This window comes from Crotalus tigris, unplaced genomic scaffold (assembly GCF_016545835.1).
Source record: "Crotalus tigris isolate CLP2741 ecotype Arizona unplaced genomic scaffold, ASM1654583v1 scf7180000017774.6281472, whole genome shotgun sequence".
Lineage (NCBI taxonomy): Eukaryota > Metazoa > Chordata > Lepidosauria > Squamata > Viperidae > Crotalus > Crotalus tigris.
Window position 1 is genome coordinate 6,170,366 of NW_024096625.1, and position 20,697 is coordinate 6,191,062.

The 20,697-nt window shown below is 34.0% G+C and overlaps 1 protein-coding gene across 2 annotated transcripts in view; it reads right to left on the bottom strand.

Annotated features, from left to right (window-relative positions):
* DNAH11 (dynein axonemal heavy chain 11) overlaps positions 1-20,697 on the bottom strand; it is a 220,978-nt gene that overhangs the window by 191,845 nt on the left and 8,436 nt on the right. For both annotated transcript variants that reach the window (XM_039342134.1, XM_039342133.1), the window contains exons 3-13: positions 18,425-18,621; positions 15,947-16,136; positions 14,692-14,791; positions 13,624-13,835; positions 12,856-13,089; positions 12,350-12,517; positions 10,932-11,048; positions 2,797-2,934; positions 2,580-2,704; positions 2,030-2,225; positions 738-842 (exon numbers count right to left, since the gene is read on the bottom strand). In XM_039342134.1, the coding sequence (XP_039198068.1) occupies positions 738-842; positions 2,030-2,225; positions 2,580-2,704; positions 2,797-2,934; positions 10,932-11,048; positions 12,350-12,517; positions 12,856-13,089; positions 13,624-13,835; positions 14,692-14,791; positions 15,947-16,136; positions 18,425-18,621 (1,782 nt within the window). The remainder of the gene's footprint in view (positions 1-737; positions 843-2,029; positions 2,226-2,579; positions 2,705-2,796; positions 2,935-10,931; positions 11,049-12,349; positions 12,518-12,855; positions 13,090-13,623; positions 13,836-14,691; positions 14,792-15,946; positions 16,137-18,424; positions 18,622-20,697) is intronic.

The following is a 20,697-nucleotide window of genomic DNA, read 5'->3' on the forward strand; positions in this document are numbered from 1 at the left end:
GACATATTGATGGAAAGAGGAAAACAGAGATAAGGAAAACAGTATGGATTTTAATATTTGCATATCTCTTGTTTAGTAACAATATATTATGGAAAATTACACATTCATGACAGACCTAGGTTCAGTTTGGGAACTGAAACAATCCCTGATTTCACCCAGAATTCAGTTGCTATCAGAGGGACATTTTATTAATATAGTATTAGTTGTTTTTCCCATACCAAAAGAAATGAAAAAGTTTCACATATTCCAATCGACCAGAATTGTTTCAACAGTCAGCTTTTCCCATGATGTAGTTGGAAAAGATCCAATCCTTTTTGTGGTGTTTCAGAAATGCTGCAGGAATAGCTTATGACCAGTATTATAGGGATAAACTTCCCAGAAGTTGGGCATAGACATGGACATGGTTTGACCCAGCCAGCCTTGGACTAGAGTACATCTCTGTGCCAGATGTTTTCCATCCCTGGCTATGCCATAATAGTGAAGGAAAGTCTTCAGCCCAAAATAATGCATTTGAATACATTAATCATTACGTAGACTAATTTCTCTATTCTTTAGATTCTATGTAAATTTAAGATTCCAGAATTTCCTAATCAGCATTTTCAGCCTATTCTGGGAGATTAAGTCCCCTAATTTGGAGGACACCAAGATTGAGAAAGATTAATATAAACATTTCCATTTCATTTGTTCTGGTAAGAAAGAAAGGAAAAAGCTTAAGTAATGTAGGCTAAAGTTCATACCTTAGCAAATGTTCCTTTTTTCTTGTATAACTCTAATGCTGAAATTGGAATATTGGGTTGATCCATAAGCAAGAGATATTTCACATCTCTTAAAACAGCTATCAGCTGAAACAAAATATATTTCATGTTAGATCTAAATATTATTTATTGTTAGGTATTAATTCAGTCTATATTTCCAGAGAAAGGTGGTTTTTTTTTTATTTTGGAAGGGCGTTTTAAACAATGGAATTCACTATCACCAAATCATTGTCATTATGGCTATTGGATGGTTTTGGAGGACTGGTTAAATAAATGGAAGTTACTATTAGTTGATGATTATTTGCCACATCTGGATTAGAATTATGATGTCTCAGATTCTAAAAAAACAAGGTAATATTGTTCATCTCTTGGCTATAGGTTTCCCTAGACCAGGGGTAGGCAACCTTGGCTCTTTTATGACTCATGGACTTCAATTCCCAGAATTCCTGAGCCTTGGCTGGTCAGGAATTCTGGGAGTTGAAGTCCACAAGTCATAAAAGAGCCAAGGTTGCATACTCCTGCCCTAGATTATCTAGTTGTCCACTGAAGACAGGCAGAATGAATCCATTCTCTTGAATGATGATCAGGAAACATGTCATCAGAGGTCATGTTCCCACTTACCAACAAGCAGCAAATTAACTGGATACCTCAAAAGCTCATGTGAATGCTATGGTAGAAAGGAGCTTACAATCAGGGCATAAATATTTTCTAGTGCTCCCAGCACTGATATTCTGATGTGCACTATTCTATTTGACTGGGAGGCTCCATAGAAGGAATTTTAATAACAAAAACTAAGGATAAATGTGATAGAGATCACTTAGCAAGCTTTATAGTATTGCCACATTTGAAAATAATTTAATGTATTTATATCCTGCTTCTTTTTCCAAAGGCCAACAGGCTTTGATGAGAATCTTGTAATTCTTTTGAATCAAATAGAATTTACTTCCTTTTGTTTATTATTGCAAAGGCTAATTTATCTAGAAAATAAAAGTATCAATACTATTAAATGCATTTAGTACTCTTTCTTAATACATTCTCAGGATATAAATATTTTTTTCTTCCTGTAACAGTTCAATAAATAATTTTAGCAAATAGATTTCCTTTATTTTTTTAACATAAAACATGCATATTTTTTTAAAAAACCCACAGATTTCAATTCTATAACACTAGTTCCATGGAATTCAATAGACCTTACTATTTATTTACAGTATTATTCATGAGGTTAGCATATTTAGAAAATTAAAATGTTCATGCCATAGCATATCATACCATACCTTAGGATCAAAATTCACACTAAGGAGACTATCTTTATCATTTTGCTTAATCAAAGGTTGATCTAAATTAAACAGACAAATATCATCCACCTGGGATTTCCATTTAAAATAGATCTGATCTTCATATTGGTCAAGTAATCTCAATATTTCTATATATTTCTGATAAATTAAAGTAGCTTCAAAATTTTCCAGGATTCTAGAAAGAAAACATAATATCACACTAGTAAAATGGTCATGTCAAATAAACTTATTGAACAGCAAAAAATATGCTGTTTAATGTAAATATGAATGTAAATATAACTCCATGAATAGTTCGCCATAAGTATTTATCTATGCCACTCAAGTCTGGCTCAAGATATTTGAAAACATCTTAAAAAGCAAGAATTATACCATCTTCTCACATTTTTTCCTATCTGAATTTCAATTGTCATACTTCAACACAACGTCCTCTATTACAGTGTTTCTCAACCTTGGCAACTTTATGATGTGTGAACTCCCAGAGTTCCCAAACCAGCCTGAATAATTCCTGTTGCTGAAGAGATTTACTTACTGATGAGGAACAAATGAGAAGCTTGACCAAAATGACAATATGCGGGATTTAATTTCTCGAGACCATTTAAGGTTTCCTGAAGTAGATGGCATGTTTTTGTTTATGACTTCATTCCCTTCTTCCTTCTGTAATTATTAAAGGACAGGTGGGTAATTCCTAAAAAAGATATCGTTTGAGAAATGCAAATGGACTAAATTGCTCTTACACTGCCACATACCTGTTTAATGTGTTCATCATACAAGTATTTACAATTTCTCAACTCTTCATCAAACATCTGTAGCAAGATCTTATAATTTGTGCTAAACATTTCTGTAATAATTGGTTTCTCCAGAAAAGATCCAAGAATGGTTATAAGCTGTATAAATAAAGGACATGATTATGTCAACCTTCTTTTTCCCCAGCTTGGAGAATGGTACCAAAATACCATACAAAGAAGATGGAACACAAGAGGATATTGTTTGCATTCCATATATGTCTCTACCTAAGGAACTGTGTTTAATTAAACTAGGAATGATGTCCCCATCCTTGAGTCAGTCTTGGCTCCTGGGAACTGTTGGTTCTAATACTTGCAGTTTTCCTGGCAAGATTTTGAAAGTGATTTTCTATTGTCTGCTTTCTAGAGCTAGCTGAGAGTGACTGATCCAGGGCTTTGGGCTTAAGGTGGGACTAGAACTGTTGACTGTGCTTTGAGTTTAACTGCTAGATATCCAATGTAAAATTATTACATTTTTCACCTAAATTACATTTCAATCTAAAACATTAGTAACTTAAAAGAACAAAAAATATTCTTCAAAATTGATATTTTTAACTTCCTGGAAATGTATTTATATATTTATCATATCTCACAGAATGTGACTCCACATAGCATACAAAAAAAAAAAAACACATCATAAAAACTAACAATTAAAGGCATTCCAGAACTGGAATCATTTTAAGGATAAAGATATAAAATATCAAGATTTTCTTTCGTGTGCTTTATGTCAATAGAGGCAATACATTCTGACTGCTTCATTGTTCAGATTCAGAGTTGTTGCTTTATAAATCCAAATCTTACAGATAACTCAATAAGAATGATTTCAAAACAGACATTTTATTCAGAGATACTTGCAGTTGTTGTGGTTGCTTCTGGATAATACACATCTGTTCATTCTCATAGGTAAGAAATTAATGCTTCCTCCATACCAGCTTATAGCGTGGAATGGGACCATCTGAGTCCTGCCGTGGCCCCATACTTATCTCAGACAAAAGCATTCCAAACTGGCATGTAGCCAGTGTATCCTGTAATGAACTTTAGTAACTCCGCCCACTGACCTGCTAACATGATATAGCTGACTAGCTAAAACTACATTACCCATAAGCCATCTCTTAAGGAGACAGCAATAAATGTCAAACATTCTAACATACAGAGCTACATGCTCTAGTCAGGGTTATATGATCCAGAACATTCATAGTAATTTTAAAGTGTATGGCTAACATTAATGAAGTTATTTACAAATATTTTCTCATAAAAATAGGCTTACTAAGTTAAACATAGAAATTGCTGGCTTTAAAATATTCTCACGTACAAAATCAATAGCAGAAAAGGTTACTTTTAGTGGCTGTCAAGATGATGAAATTATGCAAGATGTCAAACCTCAGACTGGAACTGCTAAATGTAATTCTCTCTAAACTTACAAGCTTGGAATGTATTATTATGTATAGGTTTCAAAATACAGTATTGAATGACAATACATGCCCAAGATATGTTGAGGGACCAAAGAGTATACAGGTAGTCCTCATGACCACAGTTAAGCCCAACATATATGTTGCTAAGATAGTTGTTAAATGAGTTTTACACAATTTTATGGTCTTTCTTGTCACAATTGTTAAGTGAATCATAGCAGTTGTTAAGTTAGTAACAAGGTTATTAAATGGATCTGGCTTCCTCATTGACTTTGCTTGTCTGAAGATTGCAAAAAGGGATCACAGTGATCTTGGGACACTGCAATCATCTTAAACATGAATTAGTTGGCAAGTGTTCAACCATGGGGATGCTGCAATGATCATAAGTGTAAAAAACAATTATAAGTCACTTTTTTCTGTGCTATTGTAACTTCAAACAGTCACTAAACAAATAGTTGTAAGTCAATGACTACATGTATTCAAATAATTTGTTCTGGAGGAAGAGTTATCAGCCTAGCAACACATATTTATAGCAGCTCCACTCAGTTTTATTATTTAATTTTATAATTAGTTTTTTACGACTTTTACTGGGCTTATTTTTACTTAACTAACTTTGTTTGGATGAGACGATAGTGAAGATAAATACACAGATAACAGATTTAGTTATGGGAAAAAGAAAGAAACACCCAGGACATTTCTCTCCTTTGAATTCTGCAAAACAATCAAGAATTGAGGAGCACTTTGCAGGAAAGAGAGTAAGTAAAACAAAATCTCCCATCTAACAAATTTGAAATACTAAAGGGGGACCTCCAAAGAGAGCTGGCAAAATAACAACTATTAGATCTTTCCTTATTTCTTGGGGAAGCGCAAAATGATAGCCAGTGACCATTACAGGTGACTAAACTGGGTACCTGTTTCAGGAGAGTTGAAACGAAGCCCCAAAATAATAAGAAAGATCAGAACATAAAGAGGCTACCATGTAAAAATTCAAAAATTCAAAACAATGCCTCCTCACGGCACTCACTTTTATCTCAATATTTGAGCAGCTTACAGCCATAAAACATAAATTGGAGACACTGAAAAGAGATATAGCTGTTTTTCTTCAAAAGCAAGGACCTTCTGCTCCCATAAAAGCCTTTGTAACAGACACAGTCAAATCTCCTACTCTGGGCACGTATGCTAATAAGAAGCAAAGAACAAAAGTACTGTAATAGTTAAAAGAATTTGTGAAAAAGCCGCAGCTCTGTAAGAATCATTCACTATCTTCTGATAAAGCAAAGAGAGGGGAACTTACAAATGTTAAAGATTTTTTTGAAGCCAGCAAAGTATCCTCCACCAAATTAAATCATTCATTGCAAACACAACAGATCGCTCTCAGAATTTGCATGAACAGATTTAATGTTGGATGTTGGAATAGGAGGAGAGCAATCCTAACTTCCTTAGATTAGCTTCTTCACTGCCATGGTGGGCAGATTGATCTGTGTGCTGTTGAATGGTTCCCAGATGCCCCAAATTGGAAGCAGATACTTCTGTCTTTTAAGCAGTCTACCATCCCTTTGATAGTAGCATATCTAGTTTTCTTTCAATGTCTTCCTACCAGAGTCATTTGTGATGAAAAGGTTAAACCTTTAAAAGCTAATATGCTAGCTCCCAAGGTCACTCTTCTTCATTCCCAACTTTGAGAGAGCAAGAATGTGGGAGTCAGGCAGCCTTACTTGATGAAGATATTCTCAGCACAGAAGTTGGCCTTATTAATGCTTTAGGCTCCTTACCACGAAGTGAACAAGACAATATACTGTGTAAACTAGAAAATCTGAAGAAAACTTTGTTGGTCACAATTGCCACAGTTGAACCCCTTATACATCTTGTATCTCCAAACATTGAGCCTCTTATTTTCCCCTTAGCAAATAATGGATTACCTGAAAATGGTCCTATAAAATATAGAAATCTGAATCCTCTTGGGCCAGTAGAGGATCCTGTAGTCAAGAAGGAGGAGATTACTTTCATTGAGATATTCCATGGGGACTTCAGCAACAAATCAGGGGATGGTCAGGGGATCCTTGACAACCTCAATGACACAGAGCCAGATGCAGCATAATTTAATATCTCTTTGCCCAACACCTCTGCAGAAGCCCCTCACAGGGCAAGCATTATTAAATGGTGTCAATGTCATCCACTCTGAAGAAGACTCCCAAGAGCTGATTCAGGATGTATATAAGGCAAGTCATCCTTTGGAGAGGCCACAATGGCTGCTGCTGACATCTCAGCCCAATATAATAATCTCACAGCTTCTTTTTGCCAAAACCGTATCTCCTGATGGACCTCAAATGACTATCTTCTTTTCCTTCTAACTTGAAATATTGCTGGCTGGTCAGTCTCATCAAAATACCAACTTTTTTGACTACATATATCACAATTTGATGTTCTTTTCCTACAGGAAACCTGGGTCTCTTCAGAGGTGGAGTTAGATGGCTACTGGGTTAACTCTATCCCAGCTGCCCCGAGCAAGGTAGGTGGGAAATCTAAAGATGGTATAGTGGCTTTAGTTAGCACAGCTCTGCGTCCCACTGCCTTCTTTATAGCCCTGGGTTGTGACTACCTTGCACTCATCCAAATAGGTAGAGATTTTGCTTTTAAATATTTATACTCCCCTCTTAATAACAATATTTGGGAGCACATAGAAAATTTTATTTCTAGTTGTTTGGACAAATATCCCACAGATGCAATAATTATAAGCAGGGATTTAAATGCTAGGGTGGGTATAAATGATCATACACTCTTTAGCCAATTTAAAATCCATTATGAGGAGAATGTATTAGAGGAACTCTTATATTTCAATACTGCTGCAATGACAATAAGGAAAAAAACACCTAAAGAACTAAAGATCCTAAACTTTGCTTAGTTATTTTCCAATAATTTTTAGGGAAAGTATTCATTTTAATGTTTAACTTTTGTGCTGGTCTGTAACCATAATAAACATTGATATTTTAAAAAAATCAAAATACATCCATAGGGTATCTATCTTAAGCTATGTCCATAACAAACCTCATCACAATTCATTAATCTAAATGTTGGATTGGAGAATTCCTAAGAATTTCTGAGGATTCCTAAGGATACCCCGAGATTCTCTCAGGGGTATCTGAAATCAAAATTATTTGCCAGCTAATCTCAAAAAAATAATACAATATTAAAATCCCATCAATTGTAAGAAGTGGTAATGGAAGTCAATGTGTCAATTTTAATTTTTAATATGGTAAACAGTGAAAAATACAATTAATACATTCTGGCACCCTAAAGGGCCCAGTGTAGTTAATTATATTGTAATTTCCTGGAATTCTGTACATCATATAGCCTACATCTATATTGGAACTCACCCTGATGGTGACCTAGGGGCAAACAAAGTCATTATCAAAAGCCAACGTGGGTTTGTCAAAAACAAATCATGCCAGACAAATCTTATTGCATTTTTTAACTAGGTGACAAAATTAGTGGACCAGAGGAATGCTATGGATATAATTTACTTGGACTTCAGTAAGGCATTTGATAAAGTAAACCACAATCTGCTATTTGATAAGATAGAAAAATGTGGGTTAGATACATCATCACCAGATGGATTCATAGGTGGCTGGCTGGCCATACTCAGCATATGGTTCTCAATGGAACTGCATCTACATGGAGGCAAATGTGTAGTGGGGTGCCCCAGGGCTCTGTTCTGGGCCCAGTGCTCTTCAACATCTTCATTAATGATTTGGATAAAGGGATAGATTGGGAACTCATCAAATTTGCAGACAACACCAAGCTGACAGGTATAGCCAACACTCCAGAAGATAGGCTTAAGATACAGGAAAATCTTGACAGATTTGAACATTGGGCGCTAATAAAATGAAATTCAATGGTGAAAAAAGTAAGGTTCTACATTTAGGCAAGAAAAAACAAATGTACAAGTATAGTATAGGTAGTACCTTGCTCAATAGTAGTAACTGTAAGAGGGATCTCAGAGTCCTTAAATATGAGCCAGCAGTATGCTGCAGCTGCCAAAAAAGCCAAAACAGTGCTAGGGTGCATTAACAGAGGCATAGAATCAAGATCATGTGAAGTATTAATATTACTTTACAATGCCTTGGTAAGGCCACACTTGGAATACTACATCCAGTTTTGGTCACCGCAATGTAAAAAAGATGTTGAGACTCTAGAAAGAGTACAGAGAAGAGCAACAAAAATGACTAGGGGACTGGAGGTTAAAACATTTAAGGAACGTTTGCTGGAATTGGGTATGTCTAGTTTAATGAAGAGAAGGACTAGGGGTGACATGATAGCAGTTTGTTATTTCAAAGAAGAGGGAGTCAAGCTATTCTCCAAAGCACCTGAAGGAAAGACAAGAAGCAATGTATGGAAACTAACCAAAGAGATAAGTAACCTAGAACTAAGGAGAAATTTCCTGACAATTAGAACAACCTGCCTCCAGAAGTGGTGAATGCTCCAACACTGGAAGTTTTTAAGAAGAGACTGGACAGCCATTTGTCTGAAATGGTATAGGGTTTTCCTGCCTGAGCAGAGGTTTGGACTAGTTGACCTCCAATGTCCCTTCCAACAACAACAACATCATCAACATCATCATTATTATTATTTCCTATGAATTTGTCTTTTTTGACTAAAATAAATCTTGAGTTATTGATATTAATACAAAGCATAGAATGAATACAGAACAATCATATCAAGATCTGGCTAAAGTTATGCCTGAACTTTTGACCACAGTGTCCCAGTTTCAAATACATACCAAAATTTGTTAGGCTGATGACCAGTTAAAATCATCATGTTTTAAAAACCCTTGATAAAGTTAACATCATCATGTTTTAATAACCCTTGATAAAGTTCACTGTTAGGTTTCTCTAAGGAAAGTCTTTGCTTGCTAGATTTTGATAATGCTATCAAAAAGCAATGAATTTCAGCTACAGTATAGATATCCAGGCAGACTTTAATAAGGTGTAAATATTTATGATTTCCAAAATGGCTCATATCAGACTCCCATTTATCATCTATTCCAATTTTGAAATTTTATAAGGTCTTCACACAGCAGTTGTTTTGGGACATTTTAAGGATTTCCCCTGGACCTTCAGTTATATCTATATAGTGATATTTCAATAGAAACTCTAAGCCACGTGTGACCAACCTTAGCAACTTTTAAAACCTGTGGACTTCAACTCCCAGAATTTCCTAGCCAGCAATTCTGGGAGTTGAAGTCAACAAAATTGCCAATATTAGACATCCTGCTTTAAGCCCAATGTTATTATACTATCCCCTGTATAAATCTAAGCAGACTCTTATATATCAATTGAAGAAATTTCAGTAGAGTTGGTGTGATTTCTATTTAATGTTCTTCTTTTTTGTGAAGGTCTCAAAAAAATTATTTCAAGTTGCCCAGCTTTATACTATTATTTGTACAATATGATACTCCATTACTTAGTTTTGGAACTTCTTATAATAGTATTTTATTTGGATTTAGTTTGGTATTTTCAGCCTTAATTATTTTTAGATTCTGTTATACTTATTGTTTTTTCTGTAGAATGATTTAATAATTCTTTTATTAGATATTTTATTTGCATTAGGATATAGGGCTGTAATAATTTGAATTAAATTCAATTTGTTTATTTCATCACTTCTGCAGATTAGAAGCTGGCTGAACTGTTCGGTAGTGTTTTTCCACACCATTTTGTTTATCCCAACCACCGATTTCAAGAGGAAAGAAAATAATATAGTTGGCATAGATTATTTCTATTTTGCAGGTGTATGCTTATGTAAGACATATTCTACCCAAACAGTGAAAATTCAATGTTGCAGTTTTAAATAATCATTTAGATGCTTCTCTAGGAACCATGTGAATATATTTTGAACCTTGAATTCAACTTTTCCGATTGTCATTTTAGATAATTGTAAACTCTAAACAGTAGTTTGTCCAAAGCTTTGGGGGTGTTTTAAGGAACAAAAGAGATATCTAAAGCTTTTTTTTAAATATGGCCATTTCCCCCTTTAACTTACTTAAATTCTTTAAAAAGAACAAAACATTACAACTGGCTATTGACTATAGATAACATAATGGTAAATCCCTCTGCAGTTCTTAGATGTCAAAACAAATTAAAAGTATGGTCCTCCCCTCATCTGGTTGTTCACCCCTTTAAGTCAAAGAGTAAACAATGCAACAAATGATTGAGAACTTTTTTCTGTATACATATCAATAGAACAAATGGGAAATGTTCACTTAGATATGTATAGCATAGTTTTCATGCCTAGCTATATCTTGAAGCAGAGTAAGGCGATGATTTTAGGGAAGATGGATGATATATAGAAGAATCCTCAGCCATTAAATTAGTTTCTGCTTCCTAGTACAGATTATAGCTTACCTTCAATGCTAAAGATTCAATTAAGTCTACATGTTAAACCAAGGAAGAAGTACTTTATCACTTACCTGAGTTAATACTTTCTTGGATTATTCTTGACATTTCCTTGTTTAAATGTTGTTGCCATACTAATTAATTATTAAAAAATGTACCCAATAGACCATTTCCATGGTTATAAATGTTTCAGAGCGTATTATCTGTATTCTTACTAGTATGTGTATGGATGTGTAAAATAATCATCTAATCTAATACAAATCTGACAGTCAAAACTATGACATTCACTTTATGTAACTACCTTAAATGCTGACTCCAAACCTGAACAATCTAGAAATCCCACACAAAAAATTGCTCCAAGACGCCTTTCAAATTCCACATTTTTGTGTTTAAAATCAGCGTAGTCTTCTTCAAATTCCTGTAGAAGGCAAAATCAATTTTTTAATGAATTGCATTGAATTGAATCAACAAAGAATGTAAAGAAATAACAGCTATTAAATCAGAAAATTAGCGTTATGTGCTAAGAATTCTGTTTCCTTTAGTTTCCTACCAGACAAGAATAGAGAAGAATTGGCAAACAAAGGGAGAATAAAGTTGTTTGTAATGCTCACTGAACATTTTCAGGAGACAATGACAACAGTATCCAGGACTCCAAAAAGCCAGGCTTGACGAAGACCTTAAAATATTTGTGCTACCCTGATTGTTTCACATAGAGGAAGGAACTGTTCTTGGCAATCAGGTAATTAACCATAGCTATAGTATTTTGGAACATGATGTCTTGAGTTTCTCTTAAAAGAAACAGAAGGATCACCAAATTCAACAGGCCAGGCTTATCTCATGTTAAATAAAGCAAAGTACATCAACATCTGAAAATGGGCTCCTTAACATCAACTCTCCAAGTAAAAATAACTTAGCAGTATTCTTGATATACTGTATACCTGAATTACATCTGAGCAGTTCTTCTTGGAGAAATAACCTGAACTAGCCAACCAGTGATAAAACTTTGCTTATCTTTCTGTATCAAGTTATTTTTTCCAGCAAGTTTTATCAAGCTTTATTTTTAATCTTCTAATTTTAAGTTACAGCAACCATTCTTATGTTCAGTTGTATTAGTTTTTAAATCAAACAAGTAAGCATAGGAGTAATTGTGCTATATTATATCCAATTAATAAATTCTACTAAACATGGCTCACTTAAATTTTTTTGCCCCATCAACTGGATGCAGTAAGGTTGGCAGCCCAGTGCAGCTTCACTGTGACTGAAACCCCTATCTCTGGATTCAAGGTGTGATGTTTGGCACTAGCAGGTACTTTTTACCTAGTGATTGTGATGGGCAGAATACTATGTGTAAGTTTATGTATAATAGGAACTGGGGTTGTGGTATATGGATTACAAAATACATGCTCATGGAAAATGTCTCTGTTATTAACAGAAAATGCTACTGCTATTAAAAGATTAAGTAATCTTCCATTGTTTGAAAAATACTGGACTACAATAAAAGCATTAAACAGAGAAAAGCTGTTCTTCAGAGGAAGTAGAAATATTGATAGTTAAGAAAGTCAAGCTCAGCTATTTCCAAGTTCAAACTTTTCACACTTTTTCTTATGTTTGGATCTGTTTTTAAATATAATCAACTTTATTTTTACAATATACCTCACAACCTGCCTTTCTTAAATATTTTTTAAAATGGCATAAACAATATGTTATATGAAAGATTACCGTATTGTTGTAGTCTAAGGGGTCATATGTTTTCTCTTTAAAAGTGTTACAAGACTCGATAAATTCTTCGTTCAATTTGCATATTTGAGCATTTAAACATTTTCCTTTGATTCCACCAAATTCCAGTTTCTCCAACTTTTCAAACTCAAGCATAGTAACAAAAATATTCTGAAAAGATAAAAATAATCATTTACAATGCTTCTGTCTCATGAATGTATCTCCTGATACAGAAGTAGGCAATATTTTTGACCCATATTGATTGGATGCTCCTAAACGTGGCATACAATGTCATTTAGAAGACAACTAGCAAATTGCTGTTTTCTGATCTCTGAACTTGTTTATCACAGCTTATAAATTTGTGAGTTGTAATTGTAAATAATCTTTCTTCTCTCTCTCTGTTCCTTCTTTGCTGTTGTGTAAAAGTAACTAAGTTATCATTACAGAAATTCTACATAATTTTTCCAGAAATATATTCCAATTTTAGTGGATAGAATGGTAAATAATACCTCTATTTTCTCCAGGCGATTTAAAAACATATCAAATCTGGAAAATACCATCTGTGGTTGAAAATCCCAAAATCTAACTTCTTGACTGCTAGTGAAATAAGTTGCCACTTGTGTTCTTTCATTAAAAAAGGCATCCTTAAAACTTCTTAAAGTATTAAGAGCACTTTGTACTTGTTCCAGGGTTTCTTCTGCTTCCCTTTTCATAATATCTTCTGGTGAAAGATACAATGTAGCCTGAGGCAAAGAATAATGAGATCATTTTAAAATATAAAATATAAATGGCTAATACAACAATTCACTATTATTCACGTACTTTTTAAAATGCCTGGTTATAAAGGAAGGTTCTAAATTCTTTCTAAAATGGGTAAGAATGGTGTTTAAACATCTATCACACACAAAAAAAATGATGAAAATAGATTTCAGTTTCATCTTGCCAGTCTTAGTCTTTCATGCTTGCCATCCTTATGTTTCTCATCATTGGAGCAAGTTCCTAAATTACAGGGTTTGTGCCATAATGCAAATTTCTTCACTTCTCCACCCTTGCAGGGGTCTATGGAGTGGAGACTAGATACAACTCTTAAACAAGTAGATTTGATATATTGGCAATAATGTAGGGGAAAGCCCTTTTCTGTGTGCTGTATGGATGGGTCCCTAAAAGCAAGGATATATTTAAGTAAATCTCCTTCCCTGGCTTTAATCCTTGGGCAATTTCATATAAAAATACGGTGCATTGCATTCAATTTATTCTGGTATTTAAAATATTACTACCTGATGAATGAACAGATTGCAGAATTCCTGCAATAGAGATATGATCCGTATTGGCATGTTGTAAAATTTGGAATGACTCCAGATCAGGCAGATGGTGTGAAACAGAGGAGGAATCAGAATACGTATCCCTGGAAATTCGGTCTCTTGAAAATACTGAATATGTCTTTCTAGAGGTTTAAGATATAATTCAATATCTTGGGTTTCAATAAGTGCTGTAGAATAAAGAAAGTATTAAAACTATTTTGTAGTAAATCTGCCTAATATGTAGTGTAGTTAGGCATACTCACTTTTAAAAGAAAATGAATCTTCTAAGGATAATAACCAATTTGGTCATAGATGCTACTCAGAGACCACTAGGTTCTCTGTTCCACCTGCCTCCAGTAACACAAGGAGACTGGGAACTAAAATTATCTGCATCCTACTAAGTTGGCATCATAAAGACCATCCTATGGAACAACCAGAGAACAACTACAATATTCTGCCTTCTGATATAAGCAAGTTTGGTAGTTGGCCCAACTGCTCAGCAAACATTTTATGACAATGTATTCAGAATTCTGTATGCAGTTTTCCTGATGAAAGGTTAACTTGCAACTACAAACTAGTGTACATCTTTTTTCAAATTGCAAAAAAAAAAAAAAAGACAGTGATATAATGTTGTGCCTAGTAAGAGCAAAATGAAAATGAATCATCTGTTTAGTTCTTTTGGAGCACAGTACCTTATAAAAATAACGTGTATTTTAATGATTTTCCATTGACATTTTATTTAATCAATATGTAAAAATGAGAAAAACATTTTAAAACCATTTTATGTTAAAAATGGATTGTCTGCAAGTAACAGCTTCAAAATAATGTATACAAGAAACACCATATGTTAATTTAATTTTATATATATAGGGAAATAGCTAAATGTAATATGTTGAGTTACGACATATTGCATTAAGACTGACTTAATGAGAATATCTCACAAAGCAATAGTTTAATGCAAAATTATGATATAGCAAAAAGTATGGATTTGATATATTGTGTCCATTTATATAAAAATATAAATTTATTTTTAAAAAGCCTTACCGTTTTCTACATCTTTATAAATATCCTGAAAAGTTGGATAATAACTACTCTTCTTCACTTTTAAGATTCCAATCAGGTTTTGGATAATAGGGCTCTTAAGCTGAAATTTAAAAAGATCTTTAATAAATATATTTATATTTGCCACATGATAGTGTGAATTAAAAAAAGACTCTGAAAACAATCAAGTTTCATAAACGGCCCTACACAAATATGAAAATGAAATCCCAGTCATTCTAGCATGCTGAAGTCTTCAATTATTCTCAAGAAGAAACAATTGAAAAGATAAATGGCTACAAAGGGCCAAGCTACATGTTCAGGAATGTCCGCTAAGATTTCTAGCCAATTCCAGAATACAACCAGGAATAATAGTTAAGTGATAATGTGCCATCAAGTTGTTTTTGATTTCTAGTAACCTCATAGAGAGATCTTCTCCATGATGATCTATCCCTAATCTGTTATTTCAAATCTATCATCATCAATATAGAAAACTGTAGTGGTCATCCATTTATTCAACATGATAAGAAAATGGGATTTATTGTACTTCAATCAATGTTAAGAGCCGTGGTGGCTCAATGGTTAGAATGCGGTATTGCAGGCTCACTACCAGTTCGATTCTAAGTGGCTCAAGGTTGACTCAACCTTCCATCCTTACGAGGTCAGTAAAATGATGACCAGATTGTTGGAGGCGTAGGCTGACATTTGTAAACCACTCAGAGAGGGTTATAAAGCACTATGAAGCGATATATAAACTATGGCTAGTGCTATGGCTATGTTTTTTAATGTATAGAAAGGGATATTTGTAAATGCTGGTTTTAGTGGAACCACTTTTGAAACTACCATGAAATCTCATTCTTTTCCTAAACTATAAAATGAGTGAATAGATCTTATTTTTGTGACCTACTAAAAAATGATCAAAACTGTGCTGCTCTGGAAGACTACCCAAACTTAAGCTGTAGAACTCCTGGTACCAAGAATGTAATATTTTTAATCATAATTATAGTGTTGAATCACCCTGACTGAAGTAGTTTTTAAATGTATGTATAATTTATTTATAAATACATTGTGAAGCTATCTACAAATCTAAGCAAGCTGCAATAAAAACAGAAAATTAATTTGTAGAATGCTCTCAACCATTATAGACTAATTTGTACCTGGTGCTTCATCTTGTTGTTAGAAATTAACATATTCACTTTCTCTTCTAGTACATATTATTGAACAACAACCATAAACTATCATTGGAGTAGCAGCTACCTACCTGATCATATATACACAAGAGTTTGTCTTTTTTTTCTTTCCAAAACTTAAGCTCACTCTGAGGATCTGGGTAAATCTGGTTAAAAGGTGGTTGAGCTATATTCCATTCCAAAATGTCCTGTATCTGATATGACCACTTGATAACCATTGATTCTATTTCATGAAGTACTGACCTTATCTGGGAATTCTGCCTAAAAAGTAGGGAGAATAAAGAATGAATTTCCATGCTTAGAGATGCTTAAAATGACACTGAAATTAACTGCACTATATTCTGGCTATGCTTTTATTATTGGTTCTGATCTAATAAGATGGTACTGCTTAACATGACTTGACAAATTACATGTTTAATTGACAAATTAAGCAATGTCCAATGTTTCATTTTAAAAAATTCACTAAATAGAGAGAATTTTTGCTTGCAGTGATAAATAAAATATATGTTCAGAGATGATATTAGCATTAGAAGTGCATTTTGAAAATCAAGCTTAAAATCAAGTTCTTCTGTCAATTGGATTTGTGATGTGGATATAAAAACTCTACAGTCAGGCCATTCTTTTACAATACAAATTCTTCCCTTTGTTTATACTTAATAAAACCCTATTGTCTTTATTCTTATAAGAGTATATCAAGAAATGTGCTGGCTTTGATCAAAGAATAATCCAGCCAGGAATTCTGCCACAGTGGTTAAGCAAACAGCAAGGGCAACTGCACATTCCTATTCACGTATCCAGAAACTGACACTGAGAAGCAAATCACCTCGGATACTAAAATACACACCTATCATGTTCAGTAGTTACTAATTGTCTCATAGTGATAGTGAACCTTTTAGAGACCGAGTGCCCAAACTGCAATCTACGACCCACTTATGTATTGTCAAGTGCCGGGTGGTGTGGCCCATTGGCTGGGTGGCATGGCCAATTGGGTGGGTGTGCTGCAGTGGTAACGGCAGAACTGGGTGGGACTAAAAAGTTCAATCAATCAATTCCAACTTTGAGAGTTTTTTTTTTGCTGAGAAGTTGAAATTAATTGATTGAACCTCTCTTTTTTTTTGCACATAGCAATGGAGGCCTAAAGCGAAAAGGTTTTATAAAACCCAGCTGAAGGCCTAGGACTGGGGCAATGGTGCGTGTGCCCACAGAGAAGGCTCTGAATGCAGCCTCTGGCACCCGTGCCATACATTCGCAACCACTGGTGTATAAAGTGTTCTAATTTTTAATAACCTAACTTTTAAAATGAAGTACTATTAATAAGTTGCATTCATTGGAGGATTAGTATAAATATATTTGCTTATTTACTTGTGATATTTATGAGCTGCTCCAATCAGCTAGGACTCTGTGAACAACCCAACTGCTATACCCAGTTAAAATTATAATATGCTAGATTTAAGTTTAAGCATAGCCTTAAAAAAAGTAAACTAGGACAGAATTCAACTACGATGAAAGTGGTTAAAGGCTGCAAAAGTACCACTCAGCTAGTGGAGAAGGAGGTTTATGTACTGAATACCTTCAGACTGCCAGATGTTGCCTGAATATCCCCAGAAATCTCTCCTTGAGGGACAAGACAAAGCATCCTGAAACAGCTGGGGCCAGTAGGTAATTTCCAGAACCCAAATTCATCTTGTTTCCCTATACCACAGAATTGATCTAAAACTGTTCTTTTCAATGACTGAATGGAAAAAGAAGAGAATTGGTTCCCCATCCTGGTGTCTATATACTGGGAAGGCCATGGAAGTATTGGTTGACTCTTCCCCAAGGAATCATGTAAATATCCTTTTGTCTGATATTAACACTGACTGGCAACTTAACCCTATGTAGATAGATATGTAGGGAGAGAAAAACAGAGAGAGAGAGACAGAGAACAATGTATGTCTAGCCTATCAAAGAGAAGGATTAGTGGGGACATGATAAATGTCTTCTAGTACTTGAAGGGCTGCCACAAAGAAGAGGAGATTGACTTATTCTCTAAGGCACCAGAGCGCAGGACAATAAATAATGGGTGGAAGCTTGTTAAAGAGAGATCCAATCTAGAAGGAAGGAGAAACTTTCTGACCGTCAGAACAATTAGTCAGTGAAATAGCTTGTGTCCCAGATAGTGGATGCATTGAGGCTTTTAAAAGTAGACTGAACTATTTGACTGGGATTCAATTAAGGCTCCTACCTCAAACATGGGGTTAGACTAGAGTACCTTCAAGGTTCCTTCCAGCCCTATAATTCTGTGTTTTTAGATGAATTATTTATATTTTTGCTATAGTGCTATATTAATAGAATCTTGCAAATCTGATCACACAAGTTTCCTGCTTACACTTTTAACTGCTTGATCCATTAGGCCAGATCCTTCCCAAGTCACTTTCTCTATTAACCCATTGGTAGGGCTCTTGCCTCTTTTGTCTGATTGTTCCCTATATACTGGTAGCATCTTTCCTCTCATTCCCAAAGTCATCCACACATTCCATTATATATATACATATATGTACACTCCTTACTTATTTTCAGTGCACATATCCTGAAAATCAGTCTTTGTTGCAATTGTCGGAAGAGGAAGAAGAATTTTTCCAGTCACAATTCCATTCATAACATAGGTCTTATTTTTCATTATTTCTATATGCTGCGCCATATCCTGGGAAATAACATGAGGCCAAGATCCATTATTTTTCTTACTGGAAAGAACAGGAACTGCAACCTGGTAGTAGAAGGAACAAGATGTCAGTGGAATAAAGAATAAAACTTACATTCTTTTTGAAGTCCTATTTATTTTTTGTTGCTGTTATATTTCATATAAACTAGATTTTCTTTCAAAAACACTCTCAAACAATAATGTTAACTTTTAAAATGAAACATTATGGAAAACAAGAAAGTCCAGTTGCCTCATGAAAAAGCATTTTTGGGATAACTATGACCTGGATGATTGAGAATCTCCATAGACATCTTACTAACATTATTTTCTAATTCTGATTTCATTCTGTAAATGCATGCTGTGGGGATTATCTCTAGAGCAACATGAGACAGGATTCCCAGGAGAAAATAGAGAAACATTTTCTGGTTCCTGTTCACTTCAGGAAAGAATCTCTTGAATTGAATTTCAGTCTGTACAACTAGAGGAATAAATTGTATATTCTTTGCTATGCAACTTTCATGATACTGGATTGAAGTCCCTTCAATTCATGGAAAGCAACCCAAGATTCAAATTAATTATATGAACAATCATTAAACTTTATTTACTAGGTAGCAAAGTCTAAATTTCAAATGAAATTTGAATGAGTTTATGAAGCAATAGATTCTAAATGAGCATCTTTCCAGTTAATTCAACAACTTCCTTATTATTGGTTTTGGTGTCTGATTCTGATAATCTCCATTGTAAAAAAAAAATGAGATAAATTACTATGAGTGCCGAATATATTCTAAGAACTTCAAATATTAAGCCCAATACTAGTACAAACTGAATTTTGTTTTTAGTGGTAAAAACTTTATATTTTACTGATTATGAAATGAAGTTCTATCTCCTATTCATTCTGCAAGACTTTCAAAATGTTTTTCTAATTATTTGATCTCTAATACAGGATTGTTCTTCAATGTTAATTAATCAAAGATGTTAAATATTTGATCAAGCACTTTTGACATTGTGAAATGTTTGATCTCTGTGTCATATACCAATCAAATAGTTCCAGTAAGACCATGATCTGTAACTATAACATTCCAAAAGTTTGTTTGTTGCAATACATCTTCCATAGTGATAAATGCAAACTTACGTCACTCTCTGTGGAACAAATTGTACTCTAAATAAACATGCAATTTAGAAATAATGTAAGACCAAAGGAGCACTCAACAACAGTAAGATCAGAAATCTCGAGCACTATGAGATGGGTGCCATCCTACCTATGTGCTTGAAGACTTTACTCTTCATATTATTAATTCGGTGTCTCATGTGATTTTATTTTTAAAAAATATTATGTCAATTAAGAAAAATAAAATAAAAAGATAGACTAGTACACAACACACTGCTCAACTAAAGGATATTTTGAAATAAGTAATTCTTAAGACAACAAAATAAGGGGGGAAATGAAGACAATGCTTCTTTTTTTTTTGGAAATTTCCTGGCTCTGATTAGTATGCAGTATTAATGTTATATTAGATAGCTGGGTAGGTAAACTTTTATTATGGTCTTTGTCCATACATACACACCTATATACAAAATACAAAACAATATACATTAAAGATAGCAATTAAAGACCGTAATTTCTGGAATGCTTTGATTCTGTTAATAGAAGCTTCAAAAAAGTTTTTATTAATTATGTGAATATGTATTTAATCCTTAGGTCTGATAGTAATCAATACTTTCAAAGCATATTGTCTAGTCACAGCACTGTACTATAATCCTATACTTCTTTCATTTACTGCTTATATTTCCTACTGACCTGTGAACCTATAGGAGAAAAGCATTTATTTCCTGCAGAAGCTCAAAGACATGTATATGGCATTCTTCCATTTTTCCTCCATCATCCTTGTAAGGTAGGCTGGACTATCTTATCAGGTCAACCATGACTAGCACTAAGTACTTTCTGTGACTTAGCATTGATTTACTCCACATTACTTTTTTCAGCATTCATATATTGCACTTTATATGATAAAAAACATTCAAGCACTAAAAGATATTGTCATTCTGGCAGTCTGACAATGGGCTTTAAAGATTAAACTAGCATAAAAATAAATTGCTCTGTAGACTGTATTTTCAAACCAATTTTACATTTCAAATGGGAAG